Source organism: Phyllostomus hastatus, unplaced genomic scaffold (genome assembly GCF_019186645.2).
Source record: "Phyllostomus hastatus isolate PE091 unplaced genomic scaffold, TTU_PhHast_1.1 phas_contig_80, whole genome shotgun sequence".
Classification (NCBI taxonomy): Eukaryota; Metazoa; Chordata; class Mammalia; order Chiroptera; family Phyllostomidae; genus Phyllostomus; species Phyllostomus hastatus.
The window spans coordinates 5,338,520-5,355,403 of NW_025333960.1; the positions used below are offsets into that span (position 1 = coordinate 5,338,520).

At 35.6% G+C, this 16,884-nt stretch overlaps 1 protein-coding gene across 14 annotated transcripts in view; it reads right to left on the reverse strand.

Annotated features, from left to right (window-relative positions):
* Positions 1 to 16,884, reverse strand: part of CEP192 (centrosomal protein 192) — a 137,743-nt gene that overhangs the window by 85,326 nt on the left and 35,533 nt on the right. For all 14 annotated transcript variants that reach the window (XM_045849775.1, XM_045849774.1, XM_045849773.1 and 11 more), the window contains 5 exons: positions 11,425 to 11,752; positions 10,332 to 10,475; positions 3,532 to 3,596; positions 2,771 to 2,980; positions 343 to 469 (listed from right to left, as the gene is read on the reverse strand). In XM_045849775.1, coding sequence (XP_045705731.1) covers positions 343 to 469; positions 2,771 to 2,980; positions 3,532 to 3,596; positions 10,332 to 10,475; positions 11,425 to 11,752 — 874 coding nt within the window. The remainder of the gene's footprint in view (positions 1 to 342; positions 470 to 2,770; positions 2,981 to 3,531; positions 3,597 to 10,331; positions 10,476 to 11,424; positions 11,753 to 16,884) is intronic.

Here is a 16,884-nt window from a genome sequence, read left to right on the forward strand (position 1 = left end):
CACAGTCTAAATCTCAAAATATCTCTAATTAAACAGTCTATCTAAACAGTAAATATAATAGCTATACTTCATTAATTCAGTTGTTTAATAGGCTAAGGTTAACTAGCCTATTTGAATAAATTATATTTCATTTATTTTAATTTTTACAAATGTATTTAGGTGGATTTTGGATGACTTCCAATTTAGGTTTAAAAGGCAACGTTGGATTATATAATCAAATCTAAAAAAGTTCTAAGTGGTTTATATTAATACATTTTCACTCATTAAGAACACAGTCACACAACTACTTAATTTGTGAGTTTTAAAACAGGTTACAGAAAATTCCTTCATTTAATCCATTACCTGAAAATAGATCATGGTTAAGATGAGCCATATCATTTTCCAAATTACTTCTTGATAAATCAGATTTTCCTATTAAAGCAACAGGTTCTCTCTTCTCTGGTGATCTAATAAAATAACCAAATGATGGCTACAAAATAAACATGTGAATTATTTTCTTAATTTTCAACTGCTTTGAGAAATTCTATACTATTTTATTTAATATTGGTAGCCTAACTAAATGACTTCAACAAAGTAATTTTTTTCTTCCTATTTAAACTTAAATTAGTAAAGATAAACTTTAAAAGTCCAACAGAACCTTTCATGTCCTTACTGCTAGTTATCTTTAATGATCAGAATATTGTCAAGTAACTTGCCCCTACTAAGAAACCCTAATTAAAACAACCCAGAAATGACTCTTTGTTCCTTCAGTAATTATTACTGAGCATCTATTATGTGCTGAAACTGTTAATAAACATGAATGAGAAAAGATAAAACATCATGCCTTCCAGGAATTCATAGTATATGATTATATACAATAAATATAAAAATCTATATTAAAATTAGATATCTTCCTACTAACTTAGATGAAAGGTTCAGAAATGTTTATGGTCTATGAGCTTGCTAAAGGGCAGGAAATTCCCACCTGTCTTGTCCTAGAAAAATTTTCACATGATAAACATAAAATGTGAATTCATTAGCCTTGGTTGCTGTGGCTCAGTGGGTTGCGTGTTGTCCCACAAACCAAAAAAGGTCACTGGTTCAATTCCCAGTCAGGGCACATGCCTGGGTTGCAGACCAGGTTCCCCAGTTGGGGGCGTGCCAGAGGCAACCAATCTATGTTACATCAATGTTTATCTCTATTTCTTTCTCCCTTCCTTTCCCCATCTCTAAAAATAAATAAATAAAATCTTTTTTAAAATGTGAATTCATTAAATGCACTCAATTTTTGGTCAATCTTCACTTGGAAATTTCTTCCCTTGATTCAGCAATTTCAATGCAAGTAACATTTACAACTAATACCAAAATAGAAATTCCAAAAGATAGATCCATTTTTCCATGATCCAGTGCTTTGCTCAACTGTTTAACAGGAATTCAGTTACTCTTCAACTTCACTCACAATGTCAAAAATTCCAATTGATTCTGGCAGAAAAGCCCACCTCTCTAAAGTATTTTCATTTTTTAATTCACTGCATAGATGGGACCCACAGTTCACTTTCAAATTTAAGTTCTGTAGATAAACTATGAGTTCTAACACCATAGCTATTATTTTAAATTATACTCTTAGTGAAATCCAGTATTAATAAACACTTTGTCCAATAACCTTAATTCCCTATATGGAATTTATCAACAAGTCTTTTGATTCTGACTCTAAAAGAACTCTTGAATCCCTAAATTTTTCTGTTTCTTTAATATCATCCTAGAACCCCGACTTCATCACATCTCTTCCCATAGGCTAAGCCTCTGCCTGCTTCTACTCTTCCTGTGTGGTTCACTGACCTTCTCCACCCAGGACCCTGACATATACGGTAGCATTCTGTCACACACAGGAGACTGGCCCAGGCACCACAACAAAGTTGCTCCTGGCCTCCAAGAACTTCTTCCCAGTTAATTTCAGATGAATCCAAATCCTACATGGACTCTTCATGATCTGGCCCTTACCTACTTTTACCATTTAGTCCATCCTGCCTTTCCCTACTCTCCCACCCCACAGTTTAGTTTCAAACTTAAGTTCTATAAATTCTTATTAGCTCTATTTGTCTGCTTTTTCTTCCTCCAATATGACACTACAGTTCCTACCTTCATATATATAGTCTCCATGTAGTGGGAATAAGTTCCATCCAGATCTTTGATGACTGTATCCTTCTTTCTCATCATTTAGGTCCCAGTTCAATGCCATCTCCTAAGGTGTCACCCTGACCACCACAGCTAAAGCAGCACCTTATCCTTACCCATTCTCCAGAGAACTTATCACTATTGCTTGCATTTTTAGTTTCTTACATGTATTACATCTTATTAAACCAAACACTCCTATATTTCAAAATGTTTTTAAACAGCAGTTTAAAAATCCAACTTTTAAATTCCTCCCACCAACCAATCATGTAACAATAGCAAATAACAGGTATTCAATATTTCTGCATGATAGGTTTCATACTAAATACTTCACTTGCATCCTCACATTTAATTCTTATAAAACTTATAAACATTCCATTTTAGAAATTGGAAAGTTAAGGCATAGAGGAGTTAAATAAATTGTCCCATGTCATAGAACTGGTTAAAAGGCAGAGCTAAGATTGTGTCAGTCTGACTATTAAATCAAATATTCTAACATGTCACTACTCTGTCTCTGCTATAGAGATACTACGCTGTAGGTATAAAATTTAAAATCCATCATGAATTCAAAATATAATGACTAGTCAATTTAACCACTTCCGGCATGCATTATACTTACTCTTTTCACATTGTAACCACCACCAAGGCAACCAAGAGCTTCAGATCTTTGAGCAAAGAACTCTCCTAAAGATAGATGCAAATAACTGGCATCATCTTTGTTCAAATCTGATGTGCTGAGTGATTTCCTCAACAAATTATAATTAATTGAAGTTCCCCATGACACATCCCCTGGTGCAAATGAAGTGTTCTGGGCATCTATATTTTCTTCCTAGAAAAAAAGTTATTGTTTCATTTTATTTCCCCAGCAAGACTTTTTTCTGTTCTTCTCATATTAAAACAAAACAAAACAAAAAAAACTCAACTACAAATATTTAAGCATTTAAATTTTTAAATTTGGACAAATTCAAGTTTAACCAGCTAATACAGGTAATAAAGTCCAGAAGAGAAATTTAGTTTTGCAAACTTGAGTTATAATATGTGTTATTTTAATATGTTGCTTAATCAAACACTGATTTTCATTAATATAAATCATTAGAAAGAAAGATATTTTCAATAAAAACAAATAGAATTGCTTCATTTTAAAACATGGTTAAAAACTATGGAAATAAGGTGATTTTAAGCAAATTAAATATTATTTCAGTATGCTAGTTCTTTTTCAATTAATAATTTAGACTGTGAAAAAAAAGCAGAAATTATCTAAGTATGAGAAAAGCAAGAGTAATTCCATACTATGTCTATTTGGATAGAAATAAAAATTATGCTACATTTAGATTAATACAGGAAAATTGTTAAAATTTGATTTGTCAATAAAATACCAACCTGCATGAATTGGTGTTCTTTATTAAATTCTTCTTCATCTTGTGCAATCAAATCCATTGCCTCAGCTTAAAAAGAATAGGTGTATAAAATTATAGTAATGTCAATTAAATATTAGCATATAAATAAACCTTAGCTAGTTAGGAAATAAAATACTAAAGAAATAAATTTTTTAAAAACTATGTGAAAGCTTTCTACCACACAACTGATGTATCTACATTAAGTACATGTCCACAGCTCTCAAACTTTTGCTAATCAATACCCTACTGTAATTGATTTCATCAGTTACTAATGTGCCCCAATTCACAAAAGGGGTTTACAATATAAGCTTTTTGTTTTTAAAATATTCACATTAATTTTAGCTTTAAAGATTTGGCACACCCGAGTTAAGGAATTCCCCCATGAATGCCCTTGGGATTTCACCTGGACAAATCAAACTGACAAGCCATCTATAAATTCATCATGAAGATGTCTATTGGGGTACCCAATCACCTGTTTGCCCATAACTGTCCCAGGTTTAGAAAGGAAGAGTTCCACATCCCAGCAAACCCCAAAGCCTGGGCAAATAGGGACTGGTGGTCACCGGGTGTCTGTCGTCAAAGTTCCTATGAGCAACTCACTTCACCTTAGGGAAATGAATGGACCCAAAACAACCTCTAAGTCAAGGCCACAAACTGAATGCTGCAGGGGTGAATGAGCAAAGAGGGCCAGGAGTATCACAATAGGGAATGGTTGGACAATGGCAAACTAGAAAGCATATGCTCCTGCTCAAGGTATTAGAATTAAAGAGAATTTTAAACATGTCGGCTAATTCAGAAAAATCTGCAGGTTAGACTCTAGACTGCCTGTCTGTTACACACTCTATAGGCCTTTGCCTGGTACTTCAGAATAGTAGCAGGAAGGGAAAAAGCGAATAACAACCCAGTGAAGCTATGATTTGGAATGGAAGGGCACATAAAGTGCTTCCCAGATAAGGTAAAGTTAAAAGAATTCATCATTACCAAGCCCTTATTACATGAAATGTTAAGGGACTTATCTAAGAAAAAGATAAAAAATACGAACAGTAAAATGACAACAAACTCACACTTATTAACAAACCAAAACCAAAACCAAAACCAAACCCAAACTCAAACTAAGAGAACCACTAGAACAGGAACAGGATCACAAAAATGGAGCTCACATGGAGGGTTGTCAGTGGGTGAGTTGGTAGGGAGAGAAAGGGAAAAGGTACAGAGAATAAGTAGCATAAATGGTACGTAGAAGATAGACAGGGGGAGGTTAAGAATAGTATAGGAAATGTAGAAGCCAAAGAACTTATATGCATGACCCACGAACATGACCTAAAGGGAGGGAATGTGGGTGGAAGGGGTGTGCAGGGCACAGGAGAATGAAGGGGGTCGCGGAATGGGACAACTATAATAGCATAATCAATAAAATGTATTTAAAAAATAAAATAAAGTAAAATGACTTTGACATATAAAGATTATACCCTTGGGCCATTCTTTTCTGAGTATCTCCCCTTACATTTTCAAAATTCCCTTCCCCCTTCCTATTAAAAGGCTCCTATTTCTATTAAGAGTCTCCCATTCCATTCATATGCTCCCGTGGCCCTGATTTCCCTTGGTCCTTTGTTTTCTTCCATCAAATTTAAATAGTTTTCCATACTCATGTTCTCCATTTCCTCACCACTCATACTAGTCATACCACAAGTATGGCTTCATTAAATTCCTCCATTATTAATTTCTCCTTTAATAATAATATGCTTACATAATTCAAAATTCAAAAGGCGTATACATGTACACTATGCTTCAATAAAGACTTTTTAGAAATTAACCAAAAGACATAAAAGGGAATAAACACTGAAATGTCTCCCCTACATCTCTAACCCCACATACCACACCTCCAGAAGTAACCAGTGTGTAAGTACCCTGAAACCCCTAGCTATTTTAATCTATTTCATTTTTGAGTTCAAGTAGCTAGAAGTTCCTGCAATCCATTTCTTTTTTTAAAAAAATCTCTCCAATGTATGCATTTATGTGTGCCCTCCCCTCTTCCTCCTTTTTACTCAAATGTTAGAATATTTTATATGCTTTTCTGTCTTGGACTTTATTTTGGTTATCATTCTACAACAGTACAGAAAGAGCTCCTTTACCTTTTTTTATAGTCACAGGGAATTTCCTGATACGGATGTACCTAACTTAGTCCCCTATTTTGCACATCCATGGTGCTTCCAACCTTTTATAAACAATGCCCACGTAATAACATTACACATACATTACATACCCTTTATACAAGTGTACATGAAGAATAAATTCCCAGAACTGCTTGGTTAAATAAAATATACATTTGTAATTTTTTTAGATGCTACAATATTGCCACATCTAGAGGCTGTGCCTATCAAGTGTCAGAATACTTATTTCCCTCACACTCTTACCAACATAGTTTTATTACCAAACTTTTGGATCACTGCCAATGAAATAACTGAAAACTACTACTTTGGACTGGTTTCACTCTGCATCTTTCTGTAAGTAAGAATGAACAATTCTGTATATTTAACAATCACTTTTATTTCCTTTTCTATATTGTTTACATCCTTGCCCAACTGTACACTAAGTAGTTGGTATTTTTCTTATTATTTATTATAACTATTTACAGATTAGGGAAATTGGCCCTTAATCTAGAACATGAATTAAAATTACTTTTTCTCAGTTTGATGACTAATTTTAAGTACTTTTTATCAAAGCATAAAATACCTATGAAAAGTATATGTAAGTGTACAACTGAATGAATTTTCACAATCTGAACACACGTGTAGACACATCAACACTCCACATCAAGAAACAAATCACTGACAGCACCCAAAAGGCCTCTGGAGCTTCATTCTGTCACTATATGCCTTTTCCACAGTAACCACTCTATTTGCTTCTTACTTCACAGAGCAGGGTATGTTTGAACTGTATACAAAAAGAATTACATAGTATGCATTCTTAGTCAGCCTTATTTTATTCAACATATTTGTGAAATTCATCCACACTGCTACAAGTGGTTCTACATCATTCCCATTGCTACACAGCACTGCAATGTATGAATAGAAACAATCCATTTCATTCCACTGTTAATGGGAATTTCGGAGTTTCTAGTGTAGAACTAATGTATTTATATACAGTACTGCTACAAACATTCTTAGTATATGTCTTTGGTGAATATATACACCTCATATACTGGGTATATATACTAACTGGGTCATAAAGTGTAAAGTTCATAAATTTCATCTTCACAAGACACTGCCAAACAAGTTTGCATAATGTCTGTTTCAATTTACACTGTCACCAGCAACACCTAAGAAAACCATTACCACTGACTGAAGTGACAAAATCAATATCCACTATCCAATGTGTACCCTAATCCTTTCTAAATCAACATATTGTTGAGCAAACTGTTAACTTTACGTCCAACTTCTGAATTATATTTCCAACTACCAAATATTCCCAGCTCAAAACACAATCACCTGAAGTTCTAGTTTCTTCCCCATCTCATTTAATAGTATTGGCATTTCCCCAAGTAACAGATCACCAATCTCAATCTTTTCTTGACTCTTTACTATCCACAGAAATCCAGCCACAAAATTCTAACCATTCTATCTCCGCATTTTTAATTAGCTACTTACTTTTATTTTCACAATGACACCAAGATTTCTAAAATATCCTAAGGCATCTCTCTCATTCACCTGATCATCACTGCCAGAGGACTTCCAAAGCAACTTGGACAAGCAACTGATCAGTGGTTCCCTACTACTTACCAAACAAGCCCTACATTTTAGGGAATCAAACCTCTACAAACTCCCCAACCCTACTGTTCCTCTTCAGCTTCATCTTACCATCTTACACAACCCTCCCATTTCCATGTCTTGCCATAAATGCCAGCCACATTAAACTATTAATCATTCTCAAAACATGTCCATGCTTTCTCATCTCATTCTCTTTCAGTGGGTTTCCATTCCACTTGAAATTTCTCATGCCCCCAAACATTTACTTGTTGAAACTTTACTTCAAAAACAATCTATATGAAATCCTTCTGCTACCCACTCAAGCATAAGTTTTCACTTCTAAACTCCAAAGCATTTGATTTGTATATCTTTTTTAAGTATATTTGATTGAGTATGCTATTACAGCCATCCCAATATTTTTCCCTTTTATCCCACTCAACTCTGCACCCACCCTCCAGCACCATTCTGTCTCCCTTAGTTCATGTCCATGGGTTGTTCATGTAAGTTCCTTGGCTTCTCCATTTCCTGTATGATTCTTAACCTTCCACTGTCTATTTTGTACCTATCAATTATGCTTTTTATTCTCTGTATCTTCCCTCTCCCATTCTCACTCTCCCTCTCTAAACTGATAAACGCCAATGTGATCTTCATTTCTGTGATTCTGTTCCTGTTCTAGTATTTGCTTAGTTTTTGTTTTTAAGGTTCAGTTGTTAATAGCTGTTTGTCATTTTACTGTTCATACTTTTTGATCATCTTTTTCTTCGATAAGTCCCTTTAACATTTCATATAATAAGGGTTTGGTGATTATGAACTCCTTCATTTTTTAAAAAAAGATTTTATTTATTTATTTTTAGATGGGGAGAGGATGGGAGAAAGAGAGAGAAACAACACTGTGTGGTTGTCTCTCAAGCACCCCCTACTGGGGACCTGGCCTGCAACCCAGGTATGTGCTCTGACTGGGAATTAAACCAGCGACCCTTTGGTTCGCAGGCCCATGTTCTATTCACTAAGCTACACGAGCCAGGGCTTCAACTCCTTTTACTTGACCTTATCTGGGAAGCACTTTATCCGCCCTTCCATTCTAAATCATAGCTTTGCTGGGGATAGTAATCTTGGATGTAGGTCCTTGCCTTTCATGACTTTGAATACTTCTTTCCAGCCCCTTCTTGTATGGAAGGTTTTTTTGAGGAATCAGGCAGCTAGTCTTATTAGAACTCGTTTGTAGGTAATTGTCTCCTCTTGCTGCTTTTGAGATTCTCTCCTTATCTTTAATCTTGGGTAATGTAATTATGATGTGCCCTGGTGTATGCTTTCCTGGGTCCCAGAATTCCCTGGGTATTCTTTGGGGCTCTCTTAGCATCCTGGACATACATGTCTAGTTCCTTGGTGAGACTGGAGCAGTTTTTCTTCATTATGTTTTCAAGTAAGTTTTCAATTTCTTGCTCTTCTTTTTCTTCTGGCAACCTTATCATTTGGATGTTGGAATGTTTATTAAAGTTATCCCAGAAGTTGCTAAGCTTCTCCTCATCTTCTGAGTCCTTATTTCTTCACTCTGTTCTGGTCAGATGTTTATTTCTTCCTTTTGTTCCAAGTCATTGATTTGAGTCCCAGTGTCCTTCCCTTCCCTGTTGGTTCCCTGTATATTTTCCTTTATTTCACTTTGTATAGCCTTCACGTCTATTTTGCAGCCATATTCAATCATTTCTGTGGGCACCTGATTACCAGTGTTTTGAACTCTGCATCTGATAGGTTGTCTATCTCCTCGTTGCTTAGTTCTTTTGCTTGAGTTTTCATTTGTTCTTTCATTTGGGCCTTATTTCTCTGTCTCAGTGCACCTGTTATGTTATAAGAGGCAGAGTCTTAGATATTCATCAGGGCGGGGCAACCTACTTTGCCCTGTTACAGCATATGTGGAGAAGGAGTCAGAGAAGGAACTGAGCAGTCAGATCTCCTTGCTCTGCTCTCGCCCCACTTTGTCACTTCCTTCGCTTCCCACAATCAAATTGGGCCCTTGTAGGAGCTGATTCACAGGTGGGTGGGCTTGTGTACATTCTAGGATCCTGCAGGCCTCTCCAAAGGACTCTCCTGTGAGACTGGGAGTTTCTCGCCTCACCACAACCCCTACAGGTCTTTACAGCCAGAGATTATGAGGCTTTATTTCCTCCCATTGGGACCCTGGGTTAGGCTGTTTGTCTCACTCCCCAGTTGTTCCTCCTGGGCAATCTACACACAAACGTGGAAAATTCTGTCCACCAGCTACCACCTTGCTGCACATCCTCTCCACCCCACCTACCCATATCCACCCATCCTAACAGTCTGAACGAATCTTTCTTCTTTAACTCCTTCTTTGTCAGATTTCCATGCAGTTTGATTTTCTGGCACTGCTGGTTGTTGTTTTTAAATTGGTTGTTATCCTTCTTTTGGTTGTATGATGAAGCAAAGTGCTTCTACCCACACTTCCATCATGGTCAGACTGCTTTATACTTCTTATGGTGCTGTTGTTTTGTATTCTTATCTTATCCTTCTTAGCTAGTGAACAGCTAGTTTCTTAAGGACTGAGAAAAATGCCTTATCTCTGTACTTACATATCATCAGATGTTTCAGAGTTCAGTACAAGGAGCAGTTAGAATAACTTCTTTCTCTGGAACATACTGAGCCTATTAAAAGTAAGACTGGGCTTGACAGGCCACTGCATGCTTTCCTCATCCCCAGTTCAGAGGTGTTAGGGATCAGAGGCCTTAGCAGCCCAGCAACATATCACATATTTTGCAGACCTCCTATAATTTTCCATTCCCTGCTATTCCACAAAGTTAATTTATGTTCTTAATATGCTCATCCTTTGATTCACTGTCCTTGCATAAAGAAAGGACTCAGCTTACTCTGTAATGATTAGCATCAATTCAAGTCTTTGTGCCTATAAAAAAAGTGAAAAGCTAACTACTGTATATTCCAGAAAGGATCTGATATGACCAACCATCAGAACACCAACAGAAACAATGAAAATGGTACAATGAAATAGTTATCAATATACACTTACAACCAGTTCTGAAGTCTTCATTCATGTCATCAGTTAGAGGCATATTTAAATCTTGTTCTTCATTAAACGATGTGTAATAGGCAAGGTCAGTGACCCATCTACCTTCTTCATTTTGATAAACCACACTTCGTGGTAGATCAGATTCTTAAAAAAAAATATTCAAAAATATTCAATGACTTTTGCAACAAGTAAAATGACATAACATCCTTAAAGTTTTATTTAGTTGCGTTATCTTAATTATCCACAATACTAAAATCTGCCCAAAATGAGTTAAAAAAAGGAAAATCCATTTCCCCCCAAAAAAGTATCTCTCTGATGGTGGATAAACCAGTCTTAACTACTGTAAAAGTCTCCAATGGAGATTTCAGGAAAAAGGAAGAGATGACTTACAAAGGTATATTCCAACCAGCTCTGTGACTAAAGATACCATTTTAATTTTTTATTATTTATTTATAGTGAAAATTTTTTATATCAGAATTAGCCAGCTGAACTCAGTTATTATCCCAATTTTGTTGGTAATATCCATAGCTGGCAGCTTGCCAAACATGTGTGTTCTTCTCTCTCTCAGGCCCAATGAGGGTACTGGCTATGTCAGTGACATAGAGCTTCTTCACAGATTATTTGATCTGGTGCATGTTGGCCTTGACATCCTCAATGAACACAAGTGTTCCTCTACACTCTTCATGTCTGGCTTGGCAGTCAGAGGGAACTTGATGATAGCATAGTGATCAGTTTCTCCTGGGGGTACTCTTACAAGGATATTTGGGCTGTCTCCCAAGCCACAGTGTCTTGGGCTATCAAAAAGTGAGTGACGTGTGGGTCTTCATTTTTTGTGTCTGTGGACACCTTTCAGCACTGCTTCTTTGCCTCCAAATCCTTTTCTTTGGCTTCTACCTTGGGAGTGGTAGGGGCTTCCTTTTACACTTTAAGTGTGATATTCATTTTAAAGATACCATTTTTTAAATTCATAAAACATGTAAATATTTTAATATGAAGATTAGGCAAGTTCCACTTAGAAATATATTCTATTCAAAACATATATACATTTTATATATTTCTTTACTTTTATTTGTTTAAAAAAAAGCCGACTTACGATCTTTACTCTTTTCAATGGACTCATAATATTCACATGTTCGCCTTTTGCTAGTTGGTGACCGGAAAATAGTGGAATTCATTCTGTTGTCACTAATGGGCTTCAAAGATGCTAGATTCATATTTTTTTGAATGAACACTTGAGGAATCTCAGTGTCTGTAGCTGATGCCATATGCTTATTTTGATGAGGAGACTTTGACTCCAGCTTGAAAGGGTTTATCAAGTCAAAATCATCTTTATTGACATTTGTGTCATGAAAATAATCAGCATTAGGTTTCACCTTAGCAGCCCTGATAGTCTTCTCCAGAACTTCTTCTTTTGTGTTTTCCTTTAAAAAGCAATAAAAGAGTCAAAAGTAAGTTTTGTTTTTATAACTCCTTCTAAGATTTTATGGGGGAAAACTATGTAGTTGACATAAAATGTTTATTATATAAAAGAACAGACTATTCAGTATTATATTCTTCTAGATAATGTAAGACCCAATGTTACACAATTTAGGAAAACCAAAATTGATACTATGATTGTGTCAAACATTAATCAACATATTCAGGTACTGAAAATGGGTCCAACATATTCATTTCATTACAGGATGTTATAAACATCAATTTAACTTTTATCATTACCACTGAAAGTCTCTGCAGGATGATAAGCCAACTAGTGTGACCAGCTTCATAAAATTAATGTGAATAACAGTCCTTCAAAACACAGATATTAACATCTTTTAATAGGAGTAAAACAGCAAATACTACAAACGTCCTGAGGAATCCAATGGCAATTGAATCAGAAACAGCAAATTAACTCAGTGCTTCAAAACCAAAATATTCCACCATACTTCCCCTAATGGCACTTCTTATTCTTTCCTAGAATAACAACTGCTGAAAAGTCTCAAGTGCCTACAGTACTCTTAGATATTCAGCTGTGATAAAGGCCAATAAAGCCTATAACAGCAGTCTTTTCTAAGGTACATAACAAAAACAGCCTCGTGGACAGTTTCTAAAGTTGGAATACTAAAGAAAGTAGTTCTATCTGAGAAAAAAGAAGCTAACTTTGAAATAAAGTCATAGGTTTATATTCTAGTGTTACCATTTATTAACTGTGTGATTTTCTAACAATGTTATACAAAAAAATAAACTTATACTTTTACCTTGTATCAAAATAAATTCCATATGGCTTAAAAGTTTAGATGTAAAAGTACTAGGAGGAAATACAAGTAGATAATTTTGTATTATTCAGTAAATAACATCTTTTGAGTGTTAACACTCTCATGGGTTAAACTGTGTCTCCCAAAAAAGATATGCAGGAGTCTTACCAAGATACCTGTAAAGTGAGACCTTAACTTGGAAACAGAGTGTTCCCAGATGTAATTAAGGGTCTTGAAATGAGATCAGTCTGGATTTAGAATGGGCCTTAAACCCAATGAGTAGTGTGCAGTTGACCCTTGAATAACACAAGGTGGAACTGCATAGGTCCACTTATAAAAGGATATTTTTTCAACCAAATACATAGTCATTGCTCCATATCCCTGGGTTTCATTAACATCCATGGATTTAATGAATCACAAATTGAGTACAATATTTTTCACATACATTTGGGAACCAATTGTAAGAACTATGAGGTACCATTTTATATAACGGACTTGAGCATCTTTGGATTTGGGTATCTATTCAGGTCTGGAACCAATCACTGGCAGACACCAAAAGACATAGTTAATTTTGGAAGAAGAAAAAAATTATATAAGGGTTTTTGACTGTGTTGGGGGGTAGGGCTGGCACCCCAGCCTCTTCATTGTTCAAGGATCAACTGTACTTGTAAAAGGAAGGACAGGAACACTTCAAGGGACACAGAAGAAAAAGCTGTGTGAAGACAAAGGTAGATACTGGAGTAATGCTGCCACGACTAAGGAATACCAAGTCAACATCTTGGTTTCAGACTTTTGGCCTCTAGAACTATAAGAGAAAAAATTTCTGTTGTTTTAAGGTAGCAAAATTTTTGGTAATTTGTATAGGCAGCCCTGGAAAACAAATACAAACACTAAAGCCTAAAATGCATAAAGATCAGCAGAATGAAGACCATGTGAAGACACAAGGAGAAGACAGCCACCTAAAAGCCAAGAAGCAACGCATGAAGAGAAGCAAACCCTGATGAAACTCTGATCTTAGACTTCTACAGAACTGTAATAAAAATAAATTTCTGTTGTTTGAACCAAATACATAAGTAAAATGCATAAGGATCAAAATATCTCCTTAATACAGACAGCTTCTAAAAACAACAGTTAAAATGACTATCCTAATAGAAAAAAAGACAAAGAAGACAAATGCCACTTAAAACTAGGTAATTGTTTTTCATTGGATACTAGCACAGATTGAAAAGAACCATAATGTGGGACACACTCTCCCCTCAATGAAGTGACTTAAACCAATATCGAAGAAAGGTGATGACAGGCTCCAAAATTGCTCTACTCTTTAATGAAGTGCATTTGAACCATTTATGTGCTTGGTTGAGGAGCCAATGGGGAAAAGCTATATACCACATATGAGATTATAACTGAACACCTCCAAGACAGAACACAATCGAGGCAGAATGACAGATTAATGGCATGGGGCATTGGACAATCAACTCCCTCTCCCCACAAGCAAAGGACCATTGGTGGGAAACCTGATGCTAAACCATTCATAGATGGCCTATTTCTGGGATGGGATTTTCTACATAGCAAAGCAGCTCTCTTGCTGTTATATATTAAAAGTTAGCCCTAGACCTGGGGTGTCAAACTCATTTTCACTGGGGGCCACATTTTCACTGAGGCAATCAGCCATGCGATTGCCTTCAAAGGGCAAAATATAATTTCAACTCTTTAACAGTTAAGGAGTAGTTGCATTTATACAGTCCTAAAATTATTTCGGCCTTTTGAAGGCTACCACGAGTCTGATACAGCCCCCAGTGAAAATAAGTTTGACACCCCTGCCCTAGACCAAAAAAAAAAATTACAAAAAAAAAAAAAAAAAAAAAATTCAGTTTCTCTAACAGTTTTTACCCAAACACAAAATAGGTCTTTTTTTTTTATACTTTGAAAGTTTAACTCTCAGCAACAGTGAAGAATTAGGAAATCGCCTGGCTAGTGTGGCCCAGTGGACTGAGTGTCAGCCTACAAACAAAAGAGTCACCAGTTCAATTCCCAGTCAGGTCACATGCCTGGGTTGCAGGCCAGGTCCCCAATAGGGGGCACACAAGAAGCAACCACACACTGGTGTTTCTCTCCCTCTCTTTCTACTTACCTTCCCCTCTGGCTAAAAATACATAAAATAAAATAAAAAAAGAATTAGGAAATGTGAGAAGGAAAAAAAATGAAAGCAACCCACAGATCTCTTAGGAGGTGGGGTTTCAAGAGGAGGTAATGAAAGTGCAGTTGAAACTTAACAACATGCTGTTATAGGCACTGACAACTATGTAGATGAAAATCCCTACATAACTATTGACTCTCCCAAAACTTAACTATAATCCCTTGGTATCCACAGATGATTGGTTCTAGGAGACCTATGGATACCAAAACCTATGTCTCTCATAGTTCCTTATATTAACTGGCGTACAACAATCCATACAGTTGCATCCATAAATTTCCAACTAGAAATCAAAAACACTGTTTTTAATCAAATATTGGTTAACCTGAGAACGTAAAACCCAGTGATACAGAGGGCCAACTGTATACTTATTGAAAAAAACCTGCATATAACTACACCCACTAAGTTCAAACCTGTGTTGTTCAAGGGTTGAATGTATTTGATAGTCCCATCCTACTGACGTCGAACGGAAACAATGAGATAGCAAAGCACCCTGATAGTAATGTGCTGATACTGTCTCAAATAATAGCTGAAAAGTATGTCTCATAATAAATAAGGGAAAAAAAAGTATACCCTCCAAAAAATGGAAAAATAGCATTCTTCAAAGTCTAATCATTGATTTTAATGTTTTCCATTATCATATGCACCAGTAAAAAAGAAAATACTGAACTATGACATATCAGTAGCTGAAAGACATGTTGATTTCAGAAGTGTTAAAATATGAAAAATGTGTATCTTTGAATCTATAAAAAATGATAACAGAACTTACAAATTACACAAAAAGGAAAAACTGGGTAGAGAGAAAAGATGAGAGCAGAAAGGAATACTACAATAAAACTTCTGAAAATGACATAAAACATATATTACATGAAGTAAAATACAATATAAAATATAATATTAATAACTACACTAAGTGTTAAAGAATTAACAGACTTTAAAAAACAGATTATCAGATTATATTAAAAGCATTTAGTTTTTAGGTTTCTCATGTTCATGAAACACATATATTAATCTATACTTTACCTAAAACATTCAGAAGGATTAGATTTTTTTTTTCCAGAACAAATCCTGATTAAAATCCTACAAACTTAGAAATAAAATATAAGATAATGAGGAGTGATGTCAGGGAAAGTGGAAGACAAGAAAGTACTGGGAATTTGTCTTTTCACATAGACAATTGTACTGTACTGGCAAAAACTTCATAAGTAATAAGTTTTAGGGAATTTCAGGGGAAAAGGGAAGGGTTTACAGGAACAAGTATAAAGGACACATGGACAAAAACTAGGAGGGGGTAGAAATGGGAAAGAGGTGGGGAGGGCTGGGGGGGATGGGCTGGGATGGAAGTAAAAGACAGAAAACTGTACTTGAACAATTAAAATTTAAAAATATAATAACTTTGGAGCCCTGGCTGGCGTAGTTCAGTGGATTGAGCGCAGGCTGCGAACCAAAGCATCGCAGGTTCGATTCCCAGTCAGGGCACACGCCTGGGTTACAGGCCATGGCCCCCAGCAACCGCATATTTATGTTTCTCTCTCTCTCTTTCTCCCTCCATTCCCTCTCTAAAAATAAAAAATAATAATAATAATAATAATTTTGGAACTCTGGAGACTATTTCAACACTTACAGTTATCAGAGAAAAAAAACTTTGCTGGTAAACTCCAGTTAATGTGAAAGGATGGTAGAAGATATTCCATGCAAATAGTAACCAAAAGAGAGTTGGCGTGGCTATAACAGTATCAGATAAAATAAACTTTAAATCAAAAACTATTACAAGAGACAAAAAAAGGACATTATACATTAATAAAAGTTTCTATACAGAATGAAGATATAATAAACATTTATATACCTAAAAACAGGCTCTCAAAATATATAAGACAAAAATTAACAGAACTGAAAGGAGAAATAGGTAGTTAGTTCTACAATGCTAGTTGGAGACTTCAACATCCCATGTTCAACTATAGATACAACGAGCAGTCAGATGATAAGGAAATAGAGAACTTAAAAGAATAAATCATTAAACCTAATAGACATACAGAGTACTCAACAACAAATACACATTTTTCTCAAGAGCACACAGGACCGTTTTAAGGATAAACTGTATGATAAGCCAAAAAACAAGTGTTAA